At 40.1% G+C, this 21,848-nt stretch overlaps 3 protein-coding genes across 4 annotated transcripts in view; 1 reads left to right on the forward strand and 2 right to left on the reverse strand.

Annotated features, from left to right (window-relative positions):
- septin8a (septin 8a) overlaps nucleotides 1–10,252 on the forward strand; it is a 39,294-nt gene extending 29,042 nt beyond the window's left edge. The window contains exons 7-10 of one of the 2 annotated variants that reach the window (XM_006784983.3): nucleotides 1,060–1,228; nucleotides 1,385–1,517; nucleotides 2,534–2,703; nucleotides 9,924–10,252. In XM_006784983.3, the coding sequence (XP_006785046.2) occupies nucleotides 1,060–1,228; nucleotides 1,385–1,517; nucleotides 2,534–2,703; nucleotides 9,924–10,089 (638 nt within the window). In that variant the 3' untranslated portion in view covers nucleotides 10,090–10,252. Of the gene's footprint in view, nucleotides 1–1,059; nucleotides 1,229–1,384; nucleotides 1,518–2,533; nucleotides 2,704–4,441; nucleotides 5,575–9,923 lie in introns of those variants that run through there. The other variant, XM_006784982.3, reaches the window with a different exon arrangement.
- Nucleotides 10,253–12,495: 2,243 nt separating this feature from the next.
- Nucleotides 12,496–20,357, reverse strand: ccni2 (cyclin I family, member 2). The gene is made up of 5 exons (XM_035905287.2): nucleotides 20,024–20,357; nucleotides 18,821–18,977; nucleotides 14,329–14,463; nucleotides 13,898–13,972; nucleotides 12,496–13,106 (listed from the first exon to the last, which is right to left on the reverse strand). The coding sequence occupies exons 2-5, from the start codon at nucleotides 18,932–18,934 to the stop codon at nucleotides 12,942–12,944; spliced, it is 489 nt and encodes a 162-aa protein (XP_035761180.1). The 5' UTR covers nucleotides 18,935–18,977; nucleotides 20,024–20,357; the 3' UTR covers nucleotides 12,496–12,941.
- LOC148100941 (uncharacterized) lies at nucleotides 16,452–18,355 on the reverse strand. Its single transcript, XM_087846897.1, has one exon. It carries the CDS (start codon nucleotides 18,030–18,032, stop codon nucleotides 17,340–17,342), a length of 693 nt encoding a protein of 230 aa, XP_087703023.1. The 5' UTR covers nucleotides 18,033–18,355; the 3' UTR covers nucleotides 16,452–17,339.
- Nucleotides 20,358–21,848: the final 1,491 nt, after the last annotated feature.

Here is a 21,848-nt window from a genome sequence, read left to right on the forward strand (position 1 = left end):
CAAAATAGACAAAAAGAGAGAGAATAACCTCAGAAGGTATTAAATTTTTTATTTAATGTACTGAAGTCTTGCCTTGCATGTTTGATCTGAACAGATGATGTTGCACACAAGTTAAACCCTTTTTGTTTTTATTTTATTTTAATAAGATTTCTCTCAGCAACAGAAAATCTGTAGCAAGCATTGGGATTCTCGCTAGCTGTAGTTGAATGGAAGATCATCGTTTTATGGTGGGAAACTGTCAGTATTAGCTAAAATACAAAACTCGCGTCAGAACTTCAGTAAATAATGCCAGATGGACTGCATTTATATAGATGGTTTATAGTACTTTCTGATCTACAGTCCCCCAAAGTGCTTGTTTGACTTTTCTTTCTGCCTGTATTAGCTCTTTATGACTCAATTGTTTTATCTTAACTTTGAGATTTTACTGTACAAAATGTTTAGTCATCTTAGGTTTTCCTGCCATTACAGATCTTAGCTTTGGCCTCAAAATGAAACACATTTTATTATCAGAACAGTCCTTATTGTTTTGATGGGCTGAGGTGACCTGTGACTGAAGGCTTCAACAGAGTGGATGCCCAGGGCGCCCATCATCCCCTCTCCCCTCCTCTGCTGTCAGTCTGTGAGGCAGGAAACACTTCCTGCCCTTTCGTCACCATGAAGGCATTTAAGTGTGAGAGTCACTCAAACGTGAAACTAAAGTGAAAGTTCTCTCCAGTTGAACAAGTGAGCATGAAAAGTGCAGAATATGAAGTCTGCTGGAAAAGAAATTGCTTTGGTTTAATTTAATCACTCAGGATGGCGAATATGTACATGCCGAATTATCTGTTTCCTGTGGAGGCTTCACATTCCTGCTTTTAAGAGGAAGAGAGGCTGAGGGAGTGACAGATGGCATGTTAAAGTCATTTGAAAATGATGGCCAGGCACTGAATGAAGGCGTGAAGCAAGGACTGAAAACAACATTATTTGGACACCAGAGGAGTCTAATGTGGAGGGAATAACTAAAAGGGCCTCCTGAGTCTCTGCTGCTGTACTCATGGCGTTCGTTATTTGTCCTTTTAGTTGAGAACGAGAGCCACTGCGACTTTGTGAAGCTCAGAGAGATGCTGATCAGAGTCAACATGGAGGATCTGAGGGAGCAGACACATGCCCGCCATTATGAGCTGTACCGGCGCTGCAAGCTCGAGGAGATGGGTTTCAAAGATACAGATCCTGACAGCGAGCCATTCAGGTAGACACACCCAGTGCAACACAGACAATGCGTTTATCGAAAGGCTCACACAGTCAACCAACTGTCAACAGCAATGAAAGGAAACGATTATCTTTTGAAGACTGTGCCTAATCTTTCTTTGTTTCTGTTCTTTGTCCTGGCTTTACTGCTCTGCAGCCTTCAGGAGACGTATGAGGCTAAGAGGAAAGAGTTCTTGGGGGATCTGCAGCGCAAAGAGGAAGAAATGCGGCAAATGTTTGTCAACAAAGTAAAAGAGACGGAAGCAGAACTTAAAGACAAGGAGAGAGAGGTCAGTCTGGAAAAGCCGAGCTGTCGTTTATTTGATAGTAATTGCACCTGACATGTCTACACATCAACTTCAGGTGCATTTTTGTCAGAAGATCAGAAATATTGTGCACACAGTTTTGCATGGCATCTATAAAACCTGTTGAGTTCAGCACATTTTAGCATATGACAAAGTGTCTGCACATGTGAATGACCGATACTGTTTGTATTGGTTTATCCTAATCACTCATATCTGGCACCACTGTGAGAAAGTACCAAGACCCTCATCACACTATTTCCCTACAGTGAGGCTCAAAGTTATGACTCAGTGTCAGTTTAGGAAGCTGTGACTACACAGAAAGAAATGCACAGATCAAACACTTTAAATTATTGTTTGTAACTTGACTGTATGTCTGATCTAAGAAAGTTTGTCTTGGCGTTTTTAAATTTTGTGCAGTTTCTACAGTTTACCACCAACTTTCTCAGTGTTGGAAAGAGATGAGTTTTCGCCTCCCATCATAGTATTACGATTGAAATCTACAATAGTGCATTCTTTCCTTGTTGTACTTGAGGAGTGAATGGTGCTAAGGGCTCCCACTAACCATAAAAGCCACACTTTAGGTCTTTAACACCTGCATTCAATAGTTTCTATTTTGTTTTAGTGTCTACTTGTCAACTATACAGGGCCCTCAAAAACACTTTGAGCAGCTCTGCAGTGCATCCAGTGTTATACATACCAAAGTGTTGCACACTGCAATAGCAGATGATGGTGTGTTGTCGATCACAAGGGAAGCAGTGCATGACTAAACAGGGGGATGCCCTGTTTTTCACTGCACTTCATAATATGGTTATTTAAGCTGCTCTTAGTAATATAACCATGCAAGACAAAATTATATACACTGAAAAAATATAGTTCAGTTCAGTTTGAGTATAAAAATATTAGTCAGACAAACTCTTCCTAAACTGCCCTTTCTTCTAAAGTTTCGTCTCACTTGTCCTCATCCCATTTGTCCGTCTCCACACTCGTCTTCTCCCCCTCAGTTGCACGAAAAGTTCGAGCAGCTGAAACGGATGCACCAGGAGGAGAAGAAGAAGGTGGAGGATAAGCGAGGATACCTGGAGGAGGAGATGAACGCCTTTAACAAGAGGAAGGCGGCAGCCGAGACACTGTCCTTATCTCAGCCCGTCAAGAAAGACAAGGACAAGAAAAAGTAAGGCAGTCCCTCCTTTAAGTCACTCACTCGTGTCATTCTTCTCTCAGTAACAGGAAGCTGCTTCTTTTTTAAACTCTACTCCTTTCTTTAAGTAATCCTCTTGCCTTTCACTGTGTGCCTTCAGAACCTGAAATGATTTCCCCGCTGCTCTTGTCTCTTCTTGTTTTGCTGAGTAACACTGATACACGAGGTTAGCATTCTGCTAATTCCCTTGGATTTATGGAGCCTTGAATAGAGCGTATTTGGCTGCTTTAGACCTGTTGTCGACCTGTCTCCAATACACAAGCATTTCAACCATTATAAAGGCCTGGCATGCGTTAAGGAAACTTCCTCTCCTTTTTGTCCTGCCCAAGCTTAACATTTCCTGTGCTTTCACTCTTTCCTTTCGCCTCGCTCTAATTATTCAGGATACTCAGTCAGGAGGTAGTGAAAACCTCAGAAAGGGCAAAACTGATGTTTCAATAGGGGGTGTGCTCATCGTGTTATACTTGATGCTTTCTTTTTAAGTACAGTATTGCACTGAGATGCATAGTGATCTATAGCTCACCCATCACAGGATCAAGGTGCTGCGGTTGTTTCAAAGCCCAGTCGGCATTGTTTTGAAATTCCTTCGTTTAAAGCTGCATTCTAGGAGCCTTCAGCTTGTTTTGTCTTTAGACCAACTTGTTCACATACTGTTGATAAGAGGCTGCTTTCTTCTGGTTTAGTCTTGGCCTTCTGATGGGATAAAATGATAAAGTGACAACCCTTTATATGCAAAAGGTCAAGTACAACTTGACTGTTGAAGCTATAAAATAAGTTTGATCTTAGACCAACATTTTTGCTCAACCTCCATAAAACTCATGTAGTAAAACAGAAGTTTAGCTTGAAGTTTCTTGAAGCTGATAACGTTTTGAAATCCTTATTAGGAGCTACAAAATGCAAGTTCAGTACTTGGAATCAACTTATCTGCTCAGTTTATCATGAAATGACCTGGCCACGAACCTTCTACCTGCCAGTCACTTGTCCTGTGAATATGGGGCACATATATCAACAAATAGCAGTAATTCCTGCACATTCATTCAGGATTTTGAGTTAAAGCTGAAAGTCTGCACTTTAATCTCATGTTGATGATTTCAGTTATTATCCACTGTGGTGGCTTACAGAAGCAAGGCCATTTCAGACAGTCAAACGTGTACAATGTTCAGGTTTTACTTTACTTCTGTCTGTCGTGTAGCTCCTTTTCAGTTCTTTATCTGTGTTAGTTTTGTTTTGTTGGCTGGCGGTCCCTTACACACTGTATCACAATCAGAGCTGGCTTTGAGTGAAGCTTGTGGCCGTCTGAGTGGTTAAAAAGCATCTCGGTGTGTATGCCAAGCTTTGGTCATAGGTGAATGGCAGTGAAGTCTTCATGGTCATTCCCACCAAGTTGACCAGGCTTATGGCTCCATCTTGTGGCCGCTCACGTGCATTACTCTTGTTCCTGTTGCAGATCTTCCATTTTGTGCTTTTCCGAACATCATTTTTGGCCGTTTCACTCAGGACTGGTGTTCGAAGTAATCATCATACAGAGTGTAGTTTAAAAGGTTCACACCTCTTTCACCAGCACACACGCTACGATTTTATCTGAGCTTCCTAACTTCTTTGCTTCAGTGCTCCTTTTCTGATCCCTCTCTTTTATTTCACTTATTATTTCAGTAAAGTCGCTGTTTGTTCATTCGATTTATTTGGTTTATTGTTTGTCGTTGTTTTTCAGTTAATTTTTGGGCGCTGTATACCCTTCCTCACACGGCCATGGATTTGTCCTCCATCACCATAGCAGCGACAACATCTGTTTTTTTGTTGGTTTGTTTGTTTTCGTTTGTTTGTTCTGACATTCCATCTTGATATTGTGCACACGGACCAAAGACACTGAGGATGATGATGATGGTGAAGCCACAGGGAAGAAAAGAGTGAAAGATGGTGAGAGATGATGAGCAAAAATATTCACGTTCCATCAGAGGCCATCTCATTTATTCAGGATCTTTGTTTGTTTGTTTTGCTTTTTTTCCCCCCCCCCTTTGGACACTTTTTAAAATAAATATGTATGTATATGCGTTTTGTTTTGCTTAATTGTGATTTAAATATTTTGTTGTTTTCTTTTATTTTCTTCATTAACTATCCACACAAGAAATAAGAGCTTAAAACCATTCAAACCTTTGACTGTTTGGTACTACAACGTAACACCTGGGCAACATTTTTGAAACTCTTCAGCAAGTATTAAAAAAATAATAAAAGACAATATCTGTAAAGATTTTTGTTTTTAAATACATGATCTTTCTGAAATATTGCCCAGATAAAATGTGTCGGTTAAACTTGGTTAAAGTTAAAGTTGTTTTTTTTTTGTTTTTTTTAAATCAATTAAGCCCAAATAATATACTTAAATAGCAATAACTGAGTACCTGTGTACTGCATATTGCATACACATAGGTGCTGACAACCTAAACCTAATAATCTTAAGTCTTTTTTTAAAAAAGTGTATGCAATATTCTGGTGCTGTTTCAGTTTAACTCATTAAATGTATGTGAATATTTTCTAGAGCTTACCAAGCTTAATATGCAAAATGTACTAGTTTTTAAATCTGATATTGTTATAAGATGCACATATGATTGTGTACATTGTCCGTAAGTGATTTAACTTTATTGTAAACGGTGAGTTGATCGTCTCGATGTGACTGTTATGACAGTGGACGCAAACACAAAGCCAGTATATCGACGTAAACCCAGGATTCAGGAAACTATTCAGTTTGATGTAGACGCGTTTACACTCAGATGTAGAAGAGAGCAGCTGTATTTACTGTGTGTCTTTTGGAAATAAATGCAACCCCCCCTTCCACCCTTCCACTCCTGACTTTGATGCGTCTCTGCCATGATTTGTTTGTCTATATTTACCCAGCGTGGAGCTGAAAGTGAAGCACAGGCAGGTGAAGACTCTCACTCCCTCAGGTGCGCATTAAGACAACACACAGAGGCTGACGGCCCCTCGCTGTAACCAAACAGCTGTCAGCTTGAGGCAGTGTTTCCTGTGTAGCGATCTCTAACTGAAGAACAAAGTGCTGTTTGCTCGGCACACAATCCTCCCTGCTTTCACCATCGGTGCTCACCTCTGTTGGGTGTGGCTGTGTGTTTGTCAAAGGAGTGAGAGGTGAAAAGGTGTGTCCTCCCTTAAGTTTGCATTTCAGCTTTTTCATCATTCCAGTATGAAAATATAAACTATGGTAACTGGGAACAGAGGGGCTCGTATAAGTTGACCCAATTCCTGTCCAGGACTATCTAAATAGAAGAAAAAAATGACCAACTATTAAAGTAAACTCACCCTACTAAACCCGTACGACCTGACGCCGGCCACATCCTACCCAGTTCCTTCCCCACTTCAGTTTAAGTTCTTTCATTGTTTAGAATTTCTCCAGATTTCTTTTCTGGACACTCCATCGGTAACTTCTTCGCCAAAGGGATCCCTGACCACCCGATTGACGTCATGCGTCATAAAAGGTGGATCTTCATCAACCTCAGTCATCACTGCTGCTTTCTGTGAGCGTCTGCCGGGGCCACCAACTGGGCTCATAAAAGTGAGCGGGATCTTTGTTCACTCCGTCCACCATTCTCTCTCAATAAATAACATTTTCTAATCAAATGCAACCTAATTTACAGAGGTGCTTGCTTGTATTGAATATGACCAAAATATCAGATAGATGAGGTATATAGTATTTTTACTGCACAAAACACTCACTTTGTGTTTTGTTTTTTTTTTTGTTTTTTTTCTATGCTAGACTGTGATGTCAGTGAAGGCAGAAATCCTAATATGGTCATGTCATGATCTGGCTATGAGCCCAGGGGCATCCCCCTTTTTCCTGTTACCAGTGTTAACTAGCTGCTGTATGATATAACAGGTACAGGTATAAGTGCATTTCTTTTCAAAATTTATATAACATGTATATAAATGCTATATTTATTATCAATGAAAAACTACACATACTATAATAATCTGTGAGATATTTTATTGGGTAATTGAGACGGTTTTCCGTTTACTGTGAAGGATCTGCCAGCATTGGTATTATTCTGTCTACAACCTGCAGAGTTCACTGGACCTCATTCAACCCTACAATGTTCAGAGCTCTCTCCTCTGTGCTGTAGTACAGTAACACTGCCAACAAAGCTGCCTGCTAATCACCCTGACAGCCTCCATGTATACTTGGACTGAGACACAACATCAAAGCCAGTGACAGGTGATAGCTGCTGAGATTCATGACGTATTTCAGGGGTTTGACTAGATAAAAGGTTTTTACCTACTTACGACTGATTGCGAGCTCAGATTTTGTGGCTGAACAAACTACAAGCAAACTCCCTTGCGCACAGAGATTTCTCCAGATTCTCTAAATCCTTTGATAATATGTACTGTAGCCGATGAAATATTTGCAATTTTATGTTGAGGAACATTATTCCACAGTTTGTAGATGCAGTTTCCAATCTTGTTATTGACCTGCTGCCAAGTAACCAATTAGCTATAAAATGTTTCACCACCCGTTTTATTTTAGTGTCACTGACTTTTCCGATTTTTATTGACCCCCCATCCCAACTACTTGATCCTCAAACAACCAAAAAAAACCAAACACAAATCAGGAAATGAGTTTTTATTTGTTGAAATCATAGCTTTATTTCTATGGTAGACAATAAGATATAGCTGCCTCAGTATCTGAAGGAATATGTGTTGCTTGGTTCAGATCGACTTGATGAATCAAAGCAGACTTTACAAATGAGAAAATAACCTGTTCACATTAGAGGTCATGTTACTGAGACTGAACACAATTTGAGCCACCTAAACAAAAAAATAAAATAAAATCAAAGATCAGTCTCTCCAGCATTGGTAGAGCGGTGGAGGTAAAGTTCCTCAAGAGACGCTGCGTTCCCATCCATCAGCCTTTATCAGTTTACACATCAGAGGAAAGAATAATCCCATAGGTCAACCTAGATTATCATACAGTACACAATTAAAAAAAAATATTGCTAATTTATCACTGATGCTGCATCAATCAGATAATCTCATGCCGTCAAAAATCACCATTTTTATTATTCTGCTCTAGTGTTGAATCAATCTCCCAAAGGTACTCAGATATGATATGTAACAGCTGCATAATTTAAACCAACTCAGGCTGAAACTTAATTTAATAAAAACATTTGCATAATTAAGTCATGAAATAAAGCTTTTAAGTAAAAATGTAACTTTTCTAAATAAACATTTAACAAAATTGGAAAACTTTAGTAGAGTTAAGATTAAAATAATAAAAAGAGGTTAAAAATATATAATTATTTGTATAAAAAAAAAAGAAAGAAAAGCTCGTTTTTTTTTAATATCAAAGTGCTATGTGGCTCGGGAGGGGGGGCACCGTCAAACTTGGAAAAGAAGCAAATAAACAGGCCTTAAAAAAAACAAACAAAAAAAACCCCAAAACAAACAAACACCCCCCCAAAAATCTGGGGTTGATGTGAACCAAACGAAGGTTGTAAAGTAAGGGGAAGAAGGCCTTTACAGGTAGAACAGTAACTTTGCACTAAAGAGAAACATTCAAATCTAATTTTGGTAACGTAAGTGATTCCCCACAGCTTCAGCTCAGCTGCCAAGAACAAGCCACAAGATCAGAATAAGACCCCCCCCCCACCACCAAAAAACCCCCCCAAAAAAACAAAACAAAAACCTTGACACCTTCAGAGTCAGTGAGGACAAGTGCAAAGAAGAAACTAAAATAATACTAAATTTTACATTAGCCGACTCTTTTAGGAAAAACAAAACAAAATCTTGAAATGTTATGGTTAGCGGGGAGCATCTGGGTCCCACAATGTCCTTGTAGACGAAAGGTGGACGGTGTGAATAAAATGTCCTCCTAGTTGACAGCAGGGTGCAGTGGGGGGCACGACGAGATGTCCTCCTGCTCAAACGAATCATCGTGATTGCTCCCCTCTGTCCCGGGAGTCGCTTCCTCGTTATAGAGATTTTGGAATCCGTCGTAATACTCGTCCGAGTCCCCCTGCTGTCCATCTCCCCGGCCCCTCCCGGACTCTCGTAAGTGCCGCGTGGGGCTTTGGGCTCGCTCTTCCTCCTGGATCCGAGTGCTGTCGAAAATGTAGACGGCGTTGGTTGTCAGGGAGAACTCCAGGCTGTGCAGGTACTCGTCCACCACCTCTTTGCAGTGGATGAACTCCGCACTGTCAACCTGGGAGATGGGAACAAGAAGAAGCATGACAATGTGTGTGAGATGAACAAGAAAAAGAAGAGACAAGCATGATGTAAATGATGGCGTACAGACTATATTGTTGATTCTACTTTAGTCTATTATACTTCAGATGGTCCCACTGCCAGAGTAGGAAAGTCTTTCTTGTGACTTTGGTGTGTTAGTGTGCTTTTAAATGGAAATTGCGACAGGATACAAACAATGAAGACGCATATAGTGTTTAAACAACATTTTGTTAGTTACTTCCTGTAGAGGCTTGTTGCCAGGGTTACTGCTAATAAGTTACTTTTCTAATTAAAGATTTGACATGGCAGCAAATAAGAGTTCAATCCAATACTCTAGGATTTAAAGCATCTCGAGGCTAAGCTTTTTGTGAATTGGTGGTATACAAATAGAAATACCTGACGTGCAACAGTTCCTACGATCAAATGTTTGTCATTCTGGCTGTGTCCTAGGGCCTCAGCTTTATTTCTTATGCATAGATTAAAAGCTGAGAGCACAGTGGACATCAGTGACTGACATGACATTGATTCGATCAGGGAAAAAAACTAAACAAAAAACCAAACAAAAACAGGGTTGCAAAGCAGCTTGCAGATTTACAGCTATGGGCAAGCTTTTGGGATTTTTCCAGTTGGATTTTCAGATAGACTGCTTTGCTACCACTCATGGAGTGCCTGGACTGAAAATGCTAGATTTTCAACATATATTACGTTTCTCTGCATGAGGTCAACAAACCGACAAATACTGTCCAAGTTTTTGCCCATGTTTTCCATGATTACGTTTGCGGTAAAATCTACTTGAGCTAAAAAAAACAAACAACCAAAAAACAAAAAACCAACCACTAATTGCAGAATACATGAAACTGTTGGTTGGGCTGTAGTAGGTGTTAATCCCTGAATATCTTGCGTTAAGATGTTTAACGTGACCAGAGAAAGTAGCAGGCGCTTTTTCTTACTTGTGCTTTCTTCAGCAGATCTGTTAACATGGAGAACCAGTCGGGTGTGAGTGCCTCCAGCTCCAAAGTGATGATGGCCAAAGCCAATGTGGAGCCCTTGAACTGCCAAAGCTGGTGGCAAGCCATACAGTGTTGCACCTGCCTGGTCCACAACGCCACCTGGAGGCCGGGAGGTCTCTTCTGATTCCCCAGCCCAACGGGGAGGACACCGGGGTCCGTTGCAGGGTACCAGCCGACACCGGATCCGAGACCGATGGACGGAATGAGGTGGGGGTGGCCGGAGACGAGCATGGCGTGGAACTAGGATGGACCAACGGGGGAAAAGAACATAATCGAGACCAAAATGTTAGCATCATTGTTATCTCATCGTCTGTCCACCCATTGCCCACTCCTAACCTGCTAGATTTATATCAAGTATACCAGTGCATTTAACTGCACATCATTCATCCCTTTTACTCAAATTTCTCACCAACAAAGATGTGATCAATCTGCCGATTGATCATCCATGCTTCATCAAAGGTGAGTGTAGAGGTCCAAACCTGAAGCTCTAGCAGTGCAGGTTTTGCTAATGAAGCCCGCCAGACCCCCCTCCTCTTTGTCCGACTGCTAATTGTAATCTCGTTTGTATCGTATTGTACGTGCAGTGCTTTTCTGTGTTACCGTTTGTGGGAGGTAACTGACAAACCTGAGTTGGGGCTCAGTGGAAAAAGGTGGTTTCAGTTTTTCCAAATCGCAACAGAAACTAATCTGCTTCACTAAAACCAGTGAGTACAGGCTGAATAAGCTGGCTCAGTCTTTTGGTTTAGATGAACATCCCGAGAATCAAAAAATAGGAATGCATTCATCCAGCTTTTGTTTCAAACCCCGTCATTCATTTAGTCACATAGCGTTTGGTTCATCTGCTTTATTTCGTCTTTTACGCCGTAGCAAATATAAGCCATGGGATTTAAAGAAAGTGGGATGTTCCTGGAGCTGCAGATTCAGCGGTGTGGCGCTAAAGTAAAATTTCTTGAGTCCTCCCCCCCACCCTCACCACTACACTTCTTTCTGGAGTCCTTTTCAGGGTAACGTAGCAGTAAAGATGGTTTTTAGCGTCACACAGCTGATTGTGCTTCTCCAAGAGTTTCACATGGATGTTGAAGAACGACGAGGTGTAACACGAAGAAAACTCTGTAAATCCTCTTATTTATTCATATCAAAGTGTCATGGTGGAGCGTCTGTGACAAATTAATCGATAGAGTCTATTGTTAGCCGTTTTGTAGACAACGGTAGAATACAGTTTTATTTAGTGAAGGGAAACTTCTTCAGGGCCGGGGGAATGTAATTGTGACATACTTAAAAGTATAGTTAAAGTATTTATTTGAATAGTACAAAGAGAGAAAAATGTCTTTATTTTATTATAGTTTTTATTAATACATCATGTCTTTATTTTAAAAGTCTTGGATTTTGTAATACCTGAAAAGTCAAGCGTTAGGACAATAGAGCCACAATAAGAACTGCACTCGGTAAACCTGGGACATAAATATCAGCCTGGAGGGGAAGTGCCATTTATTTTTTCTTCTAAGTTTAGTGGGGATTCAGCCTGAATGTGCCAAGCTGCTTTTTTTGGGGGGGACAGTTTATGGTTGGTGGCTTTAAGAAGAAGTCCTACACTGCTCTCAGATTCACAACGATGTTATTTATACATTTGTTGGGAATGTTGGTGGTTGTTGAGACAGAATCCATGAGAAGACAAAACAAAACGATATTTAACTTTTCTAAAAAGTCAGATGCATTTGAAAGTGTGCATCACGAGTTGTAGGTAAAACTCGTAAAGCATGTGGCTGAATTCAGTTTAACCATTTGTTAAGGCTGTATTCATAAAGCTTCCAGCTTCTGGCCTACAACCCGCTTTATTTCTATTACATGGATAAAGATTTTGCTTTAGAGCACCTTCACAGTCCCGTGAATTTTTGCTCTTTGGCTTTCACTTAAAAGCATTATGAATACAGCCCGAGGCCCAGCTGCATGAGAGGGGATCCAAATAATGTGTGTGTGTGTGTGTGTGTGTGTGTGTGTGTTGACAGTTCAGAGAGCGGTTACTTCCTCAGGCAATGACTTGGGAAGATTTAACAAGTAGTGCCACAGATCCAAACCGTAAACACAACACGAAGCTTTTGAGCGGTTACCCCTGATATAATTTTAGAGATCCTTGATCTTTATACCCTCCTGGCCGCTCATCTTTTAGGTCTCCACAGCGAGGCTGCAGGGTTAGTCAGAAGTGCCTTGGCCTGATATGCAACGTATGTTACTTTGCTTGCAGCTTGCACATGCAGCCTTCTGTGTTAGAGAAGCCTCATAACGCTTGACTTGTTGCTTAAAATAAAAAACACAAAAACTTGATTTTGTCCACTATGGAGACTGCAAGTCAAATCTTTAGATCACAAAGTGGCACTAAAGCTTTATTTTAATGTCAAGTTGAATTCCAAGTTGAATTCTTTCATCTGTTTACTCTGCAATGGACAATTTTAATAGTCTATGAATCACTAAATGTCATCTTTGGCAATGAATTAGAAGGAAAGTGAGAAAAAAAAAGAAGAAGTCTGGATTAAATCTTTGGAGGATTTATTTAAAATCTGCATTTAAGAACCTGAAAAACAAATATTTGGAATTTTTGCTCATTAAAAATAAAGAAATCAAATCTGATTTCTAAAACAGTGGCATGGAGAAAAACAATCCAGCCTTCCAGATATGCTTTTAGTGAAACGCAGGATTTCTTTATCAACTGAATGGAGTTTGTTATATTAATATATATAACTGTAGGCACATTGAGTCATATCAAATAAATGCACAATCACTACAAGGACCAATTCTTTTCTTTAGGGGAGGTGAAGGTGCGAGGGTTTGTGAATGCCATCTTGACGCAAGCATGATAGTTTTATGTGCGCTTTTGTACCACTTGTGTTTTTATGCAAGACCAGGAGCTGAATTCATGAAGCATTTCGAGTTCAATTCCAGATTACAAAAAAGAAAGAAAAAAAAAATTCTGTCTGCTTGTCAATCTGCTGAATTCTCTCTTACTATGTGAATGAAGTCGATGGGTGTTGCGGTGTACAAGTCCCAGTGCAGCTTGTCTAGAATGATCCTCTCCATGCGAAGAATCTCCGCTGTTGAAAAGTTGCATCCACTCTGCACAACCAGGCCTTTAACAGAGCCTATAACCTGTTAAACACACACAGACAAAAAGGGAAATGAATAAACAATGTTTTGAAAATGCACTGAAGTCCAAGGTGTTCATTTATTTTTTTATTCCTATTTTTAAAATCATTATTAGTGATCATGTGCAACAAACTTGTGATTTTGTCGCCTTTGCCTTGAAACGGCAATAAGTCGGAGTCAGTCTGCAATCAGTTTGCAACTGGTTGGCAACTACATGCAGTTTGTAATAACATTGCAATTAACTGTGATAAATCGGTGAACATCCAATTCTGTTGCCATCTACATGCTAAATTAAGTGTCCAGTCAGAACCTCAATTCCATAAAAAGTGATGTAGTTGCTGCAAGAATATTACCAGAATACATACAGTTAACTAGTCTCCTGCTGAAAAGAGATGTGTTGCAGAGGAGTTGCAGTAATTTGCGTAGACTGTATCAGATTGATTGCAAGGTTTTGGAAATCTGCACGTTTATAAATCAGTTTAACAGTCAGTCTGAGTGTGATTGCACTGAGTCCGAGTCACACCATGATTGTCTGGAGACAGGTTGCCTCACACCAGGCAACCTGTGCAATCACCTTGCAATCCAATGTGGAGGGTGAGGATATTACACGCTCAAGTAGTTGTGTGAAAAAACAAACAAAAAAAAAACCCCAACCCAATAATCAAATTACATAAATTCACTGCAGTCACCTGGCAACCACTGATTCTCCCCCCCCCCCCCCCCCCCCCCCCAACAGTCGCAAGGAGGCTGCTCTTGGTTTCCTTTTTGCATTGTAGCTTAAAGCTTGCTCTTACCTCATCTTCCTCGTTGATTTTGGCAGCCAGAACCAGTGAGGTAAAAGCGATGCATTTCAGGTACTTTGTTTGAGCCTATAAAACACAAAAGGATTTGTTTAGTTTGCCTCCATAAAGAAAGCCCTGCGGAAATTAAATCAAACATCACAACTGATAACTTTTGTACATGATATGTTGCAACAGTAAAGATCTGCCTCGCTCTCACCTCTTTGTTCCTGCAGCACTGGTAAAACTAACAGCCCTTCAGGGTGTGCATACAGAATATTAGCTGTGAAATGTGCGCAATGCAACTTTGAATTTTTGCTTGCATATGCAGTTTAATTTAAAACTACATAATATATTATTCTAAAGTGTAAACCTTAGTTACTGGGCAAATTAAGCTGTAAACCAAAAGCTGTAAACCACCACCATCATCGCGTTTTGTTGTCTACCTTCACAGTAGACAGCAGACGGTTGAGGACACACACTCCCAGTGCAAAGGTCTCTGGACAGAAACGAAACAGCCTGTTCATTTCTCCAAGCCAAAGGATCATTTCTTGGTGTTGGGATGAAGAGATGTCAGCGCCCTGAGCGGACAAAGGATATTTTTCATTTCATTTTCATTTTCATTTATTTGTTCATTTCAGGCACAACAAAAATACATATATTAAATATAAAGTGCACAAAAACAAAAAACAAAAAATTTACCTGAAAAGGAGTGGGACGAAGAAAACTTATTAAATCCCACCCCTATACTCACTCATCAACAAAAAACAATAAGCTTCCCACAGCTACGCCCATCGTTGCAACCAAACAAACCATCAACAGCCCCGGGCACATGCAAGCATCTCAATGGCAGCTCGCAACAACAAATAGGACCTTCATAACAGAATACAGAATATATATTAATTATAAATTGCGTTACCACAGGTAACAGGCAATAATATTTACATAGTGACAAACACACATACATATACATACATACATATATATCTACACACACATGTACATACATATGCACACACTTTTTTTTTTTTTTTTTTGAATCCATACCAGCAATGGTAAGAGAACAAACATTACAGAGCACACTATAACCATCATTGAGTATACTGTGACCAAACAAACTGTTTGTAGAGGAATTTAAATCTATGAATATTTTTGCATTGTTTCAGTTGTAAACTCAGACTGTTCCAGATTTTCACACCACGTACAGACACACAAAAACCTTTACGGGTTGTTCGAGTTCTGGGTAATTTGAATTCTCCGAAGCCTCTCACATTATAAACCCTTTCTCGAATTTCAAATATAATTTGTAAATTTGCAGGTAGAAGTTTATTAAAGGCTTTGTATAAGATTATGGATGTATTGTAATTAACCAGATCCTGGAATTTAAGTAACTTTGCCTGAAGAAAGAGTTTGTGAGTATGATCTAGATAACCGGCCTTGTGAATAATACGCAGTGCTCGTTTCTGTACTGTGACTAATGGATTAGTTGTATTTTTATATGTGTTTCCCCACACTTCCACACAATATGTAAAATATGGAAGAACCAGGGTACAGTACAGAGTACGAAGTGCATCTTTATCAAGGTATGGTTTCACTTTGTTCAAAACTGCGAGGCTTCTGGAAATTTTGGTTTTTATGTGTCTGACGTGGGGTTTCCATGAAATTTTGTTATCAATTACGACTCCCAAAAATTTGTTTTCACTCACATTATCAATTGGTACACCTTCAATGATAATCGGTAATTCTATATTATATTTTAAATTACCGAAAAACATTGCTTTAGTTTTATTTATATTTAATGATAATTTATTTATATCCATCCATTTTTTTATTAATTTTAGCTCCCTGTTTACGGTCATTACAAGGTTAGTATAATCATCGCTACTGAAAAATATGTTGGTGTCATCTGCGAACAGTATGAGCTTAAGTACTTGAGAAACATCAAAAATATCATTTATGTATACATTGAAAAGTTTTGGTCCCAACACTGACCCTTGGGGAACACCACATGTAATACCAAGTTTCTCTGAATGGTAATGCCCTATGCTAACATATTGTTCCCGACCCGTTAGGTAACTTTTTAACCAGTTACCAGCTTTCCCTCGAATACCATATCTTTCCAATTTATCCAATAAAATTGAGTGATTGATTGTGTCGAAGGCCTTTTTGAGATCAACAAAAATACCAACTGCATATTTATTTTTATCCAGTGCATTAGTAATTTCTTCTACTGCCTCAATTATCGCCATTGAAGTGGTTCTTTGCGTTCTGAAACCATACTGACCAACATTTATTATTTGATGTTTTTCAAGGAATTTTTCTAATCTTGAATTAAAAAGTTTTTCTAAAATTTTTGAGAATTGAGGCAGTAGAGAAATAGGCCTATAATTGGTAAAACTGTGTTTGTCATTACTTTTGTATAGTGGTATTACTTTTGCAATTTTCATTTTTTTTGGAAAACAACCGGACTGAAATGATAAATTACAGACATATGTTAAGGGACTAGCAATATTCAGAATAACCTGTTTAACTACAGACATATTTATGTCATGATAATCCATTGGTCAGTTATGTCACAGACAAGCAGGCCACTATTAATTTGGAAATCCATGACATTAGTAAAAATGTTGTCAATAATAGTGGCGCTATGTGATGTTATTCTGCTTGGCTTTGTTATTGTTGGATATAGTGATAAGCTGTACATCGTGTCAGTAAAGTCATCAATGGCTTTTAACCTTGTTGGGTTTAGCAAATCAATATTAAAATCACCACAGATGAATAGTAATTTTTGGTTCACCGAAGCAAACATTTTTTCTATCCATTCATAAAAAGTGTCAATACTTGAACTGGGTGTCCGATATATGCAACTTATTATAACATTTCTCTTTTTTTCATTCATGATCTCAATAGTCAAACATTCCAAAATTCCATCAATAGCCATAGACATAGTTGTTACAACATTATATTTTATAGAGTTATGAACATATATAGCAACCCCGCCGCCCGCCTTATTTAATCTATTCATGTATTTTAAATCATATCCATTCAAACAGAAATCTATTCCTTTATCAACATTGAACCAAGTTTCAGTGATGGCTATAACACTGAAGGGGCGAGAGAATTGTTGCAAGTAGTCCTTAATGAAATCAAAATTAGAGTACATACTTCTGCTGTTAAAGTGAATTAATGAGAGCTTCCCATCTAGGTTGATTTTTTTTTCATATTGTTCCTGTGTGAAATAATTACAATTTTTAACAAAAGAAGAAAGAAAATTACTTTCAGAATCTATTTCTGGGTCTATTATATTATGCTCCTTATATTCACAATCTAGATCAATTACTTTCTGTTGGAGAATTGATTTCAACGTGTCCATGTCATTTCCTGGTGTAATTAGAGATGTTGGTGTATTTATCATTTGATTGTCATTAGAGTTATATATTACCTCAATACATTAGTGTCAGTTGTACTTGTCCAGATCCTCCATGTTCCTCACTATCAGTACTTTTGCCTCTTCTGGTGTCCCGTTTAGCTTAATGAAAATCTTGCAGTTTGTTACCCATGTATGTTGTATTTTACCGTTCTTCTTCAGTTGCCTTGCCTTCCTCGCGATGTCTGCGTTTTTTCGTGTCAGATGTTCATTAATGAAAACGTCCGTGCCTTTCAGTTTGCGTCCTTGTTTCAGCAGTGCGACCTTGTTCTTCCGATTGACGAATCTCATAATGACGGCCGGCGGTCTGTCACTCCTCCTGGGCAGTGGGTGACATGCTTCTACGTGCTCCAGGTCCATCTCTATCCCCTTGCTTTGGAGGAAGGAGGCCACCTGTTGCTCCACCGAGCGGGTCTCCTCGTCGCTGGGCTCCCCGACGCTCCCGGCCACCGCGCGCGCGTACGAGCGCGGCTTGATTTTTATACCGCTAATGACCACGTCGTTCGTACGGGTGTACTGCTCCAGCTCATCCACCCGCCGCTCGAGATCCATAATTCGTCTGTCCTTCTCGGCATTTTGGAGGCGTAGCTGTTTTACCTCCTCCAAAAGCCCCAGAAGCAGCTCCTGCTGCGCCCTGACTGCGGCCACGTCTCCGCACAATGCTCCGAGGGAGGTTTTAATGTCCTCGACCTCCTCTGGTGTTGGGCCTTTCTTGGGTGGCATACTGTCTTTAGTTTGTGTTACTCGTGAAACTTCAATAAAATATTTGTCTTAACCAGCCATTCCAGTCCAGGGGTCCTTTCTTCTTTTTTTTAACTGGCGAGCTAGCAGCTGCTGGTAACTAATGTTGGCTAATGTTGCTGGTAGCTAATAAAGTTTCTTGACTTCGATGTCCAAAGTTCTTAATTTAAGATATGTTAAATCTCCACCAGCTGTTCTTCAATCCGCACTGAGGTGCAAATCTTGTCAAACTATTTCACTTTACTTACTGAGAATTTTGCAGAAACAAGAAAAGTGCGAGGGAGCGCAGTACCGCGGTTGCTGTCCTCGGCGCCATCTTGGAAATTGACCGTGATATAACAGATTAATGATTTACATGTGCAAAGAACTACATTTTAGATGAAAGAATAAAATGCAACCTGGCACGAACCAGAACCTGTAAGGTTTCCTGCTGTGGTTATTGCTTTAAGAGGTACAATGACAGCAACATAAAAACCAGATGACAGGCTGCCTTTCTAGAATACCAGCTGAACTACTTTGAGATGAAGAGATTTATTGGTTCCGGTCATAAGAATGGCTCCTTTTACTGACCAAATGAAAATTGATTTTCCTGTTGGCATCATTCCATTTTTTTATATCATAAAAAAAGGTTTGAGCTGCCTATAAAATGTCTGGGCTTTATAAACATTAAAAAAAACAACAACAACAAAAAAAAAAACCACCTTTACTCAAGTTGAAAATACAAAAATGACACCCTATATTTATGCATCCCCTAACAACTATGGGCTCACCTGGATGCATCCATTCTTGAAGACTGGTACCTTCCAGAGGCGAGCCTCTCGGACCAGAGCGGCCTCCAGCAGGCCGTCCAGCCGACGGCTCTCCGCAGCTCCTGGGTTCTTCATCACATCCACAGCACAGGCCAGGCTGCACCCAGGGCACACACACCTGATGGTGGGGGGGAGGGTTGGGTGAGACAAGAAGCTATCACATTCTTTTTCTTCTATTAATTTAATTAATAGAAGAAAAATGATAGCAGCTTAGTAAAGTTCAGGAAGACGAAACGTTTCATAGAAACAGCAACTTGAGCAGCTTCTTTAAATACAAACCAGTTTTGTGCAAAAATGTGATATCGACAGTATCAACAGTAATGCTAGTATTGGACTGATACTTGACCTTGTTTCTACCCCCCAAGTTCAATATATTTCTCCTATTAATCAGAAAGGAGACATTTGTCTAAATGCCGCTATTTATTGCAGTATTTTCATAGGATATATAGGTTTTCCTAATAAAGACCTCAGCAGTGGGGTCACATTACATGTTTAATTACAACTATTAAATAACAAAATTTCCTGTTTTTCCTGCATCTACTGTAGAATTTGTTTGTTTTTTAAAAATTGTTTCATAGTAGGAAAAAGAAAGCTTTATAATTAGAGGGAAGTCTGGGCAACAAGCTACCAAAGTTTAATCTGTAATTTTACACATTCATTTCTTACAGTTTAAACCCTGAGAGTCGTGCTTACAGATGGATTTCATTTACTACAGGGGCATTTCTTCATCACGCAGAAAAACTGAAATGTACTTTTGAGATTGCCTACAGAAGGTTAAAGCATCAGTGTCGGTAACACTGGGCCAATCACTTGGTATTGGCTCGAAACCGAAATTTGCAGCGGCGGTTTTTAGTCTGCTTTGGTAAACAATCTGCTCTACTCAGAAAAATAACCGAAGCAGGAAATGAACTGCGCGCTCAAGTCTGCTCGACAACAATAACGCCATTTCCCCAGACTTCCACACTGCTGACAAAATGCAAATTCTAAATCATTTGAAAATATGGACTTTGTTCTGGTGTGCAGTACGTGCAGCACAACGCAGACGGGCTCCAGGCGGGATAATGCCCCGCAGCTGCTCCTGCAGCCTCTTGCACAGTTGCTGCTGCTGCAAACAAAAACATTCGTTCCCGTTAACCCTCCGCTTTAGCTCTCGCACAGTCTTACCTCTGCGATTTTAAAAGCCGAGTGTCTCTCCGACGGCAGGTGCATTTATACGGCTTTTAAATTAATCCATCGAAAACATCCAGAAAACAAACAACAGAGGATGATGCTGTTCGTGAAGTCAATCTCGGAAGAAAAACCAGGTCGGAAAGAATACACGGAGATCCACCGCATTATATACGAAGAGCAGATAAAAATTTTAAAAAGTAAAAAAGGCGCCGAGTACCGAAAAAGCTGAGGGTGGCTGTAAAATGAGAGCAAAATAAAAAAAAAAGGTGGGAATCGTAAAAAAAATCTGGGAGGATTTGAAGGCAGGCTGTGTTTTGAACGACTAGACTCCGCCCACTGGCGTGACGTAACGCCGCCTGATAAACGGAAATGTGTTAGTGGGTCAGACATACGGGACCCGTCACACAAAATGGGCGAGCTCGCTCTGGAAATGGAAGATTTGTGCTGTGTGCAGCAAGAAAGTGATGGTGTTTGCTGAAATATAAGGAGCTGCTCTCGGTTTATCCTGTGTGGGAATCATTCCTGCACAGAGGCAGAAGGATGAACAGCAGCTGCTCTTTCTACCTGAAAAATATTTCCATTTGCGCAGGGTATTTGAGTCCCATCCATTCCTCTTCTCACTGCTGGGATGCTAGATTCCTGGTCCGGTCCCTTTTCTTTCCCCTCCCCTCCAAAGTCCTTTGATACAGCTCATTCCCCACAGGGCTGTGAGATCCTGCAGCCTCACAACTCTGTGGCTGTGTCTGATTTTACAATTGCACCTTTTCAGTTTGATGACCTGTTCAAGATGCCTCCTAGGTGAGGTGTTTCAGGCATGTCCTACTGAGGAAAGGCCTCAGGGAAGACCCCTCTCTTTGCAGACTGTGGGACACCTTGGTGCCCCCCCCTCCTCGTGGAGGAGGTGGCCAGCAAGATAAAGACAAGGAGGTCTCAGTGTGTGAAAATGGATAGATGGACCTTTTCAGGTAGATCTTTTGTATAGTTGTGGGATAGAAAGCACACGTGTAATATGTATGCCTGGAAGTAAGGGGAAATCTTTAGTTTGACAGTGGTGTGGCTGGAGATGAGTCTCAGGGCTGATTTGCAAGAGAAGGATCGCAGTAAGATTAAAAGGGAAGGTTTATATTATGGTGGTGAGACCTGCTACGATGTATTGGTCGCCCACAACTGGTGCAAAACACTGCAGCTAGATTTTAATCTGATGCAACCAACCAGAGCATGTCATCCCAATTTTAGCTTCCCTTAACTGTCTTCCAGTTCATTTACTAATCTTTTTTTTTGTTTTTTTTGTAAATAATATGTCTTTAAGTCTCTTAGTGGTTGTGCCCCCTTTTATCTGTCTTAGATGGTGCACCTATATGTCCTGCCTTTTCTCTCAGGTCAGACAGACGTGCTGAATATGGAGCTGCCAGGCAGGAGGAAAAGAGGAAGACCATAGAGAAGTGGCGAGAGGGAGGAGGACTTACAGAAGGTTGGTGTGATAGAGGAGGACACTAGCGATTGGGTGAGATGGTTGACCCCTAAAGAGAGCAGCCAGATGAAGAAGAAGAGTTTTGTTAACCTTTCTCTCCCTGACATCAAAGTTCACCTGAACAACAAACATTAAGTTTAGTGTGCTGCATTCTTGATGTGGTAATTTCTTTGTGTTAAGTTTTGTTTGGTAATACTGTGGGTAATGTACCGCTAAGACACTGTTTACCTTTTAGGACTACTCCTGCATTCTTAATCTGTAAACCTGAAATCTAATCTGCCTGAAATTCTTTCCGCAAGCCCGAAACTTGCAGTTCTCTGTAGCATTTAACATTTTGTGCTGGCTGAA

This window comes from Neolamprologus brichardi, chromosome 10 (genome assembly GCF_056152115.1).
Source record: "Neolamprologus brichardi isolate AB-2024 chromosome 10, ASM5615211v1, whole genome shotgun sequence".
NCBI lineage: Eukaryota > Metazoa > Chordata > Actinopteri > Cichliformes > Cichlidae > Neolamprologus > Neolamprologus brichardi.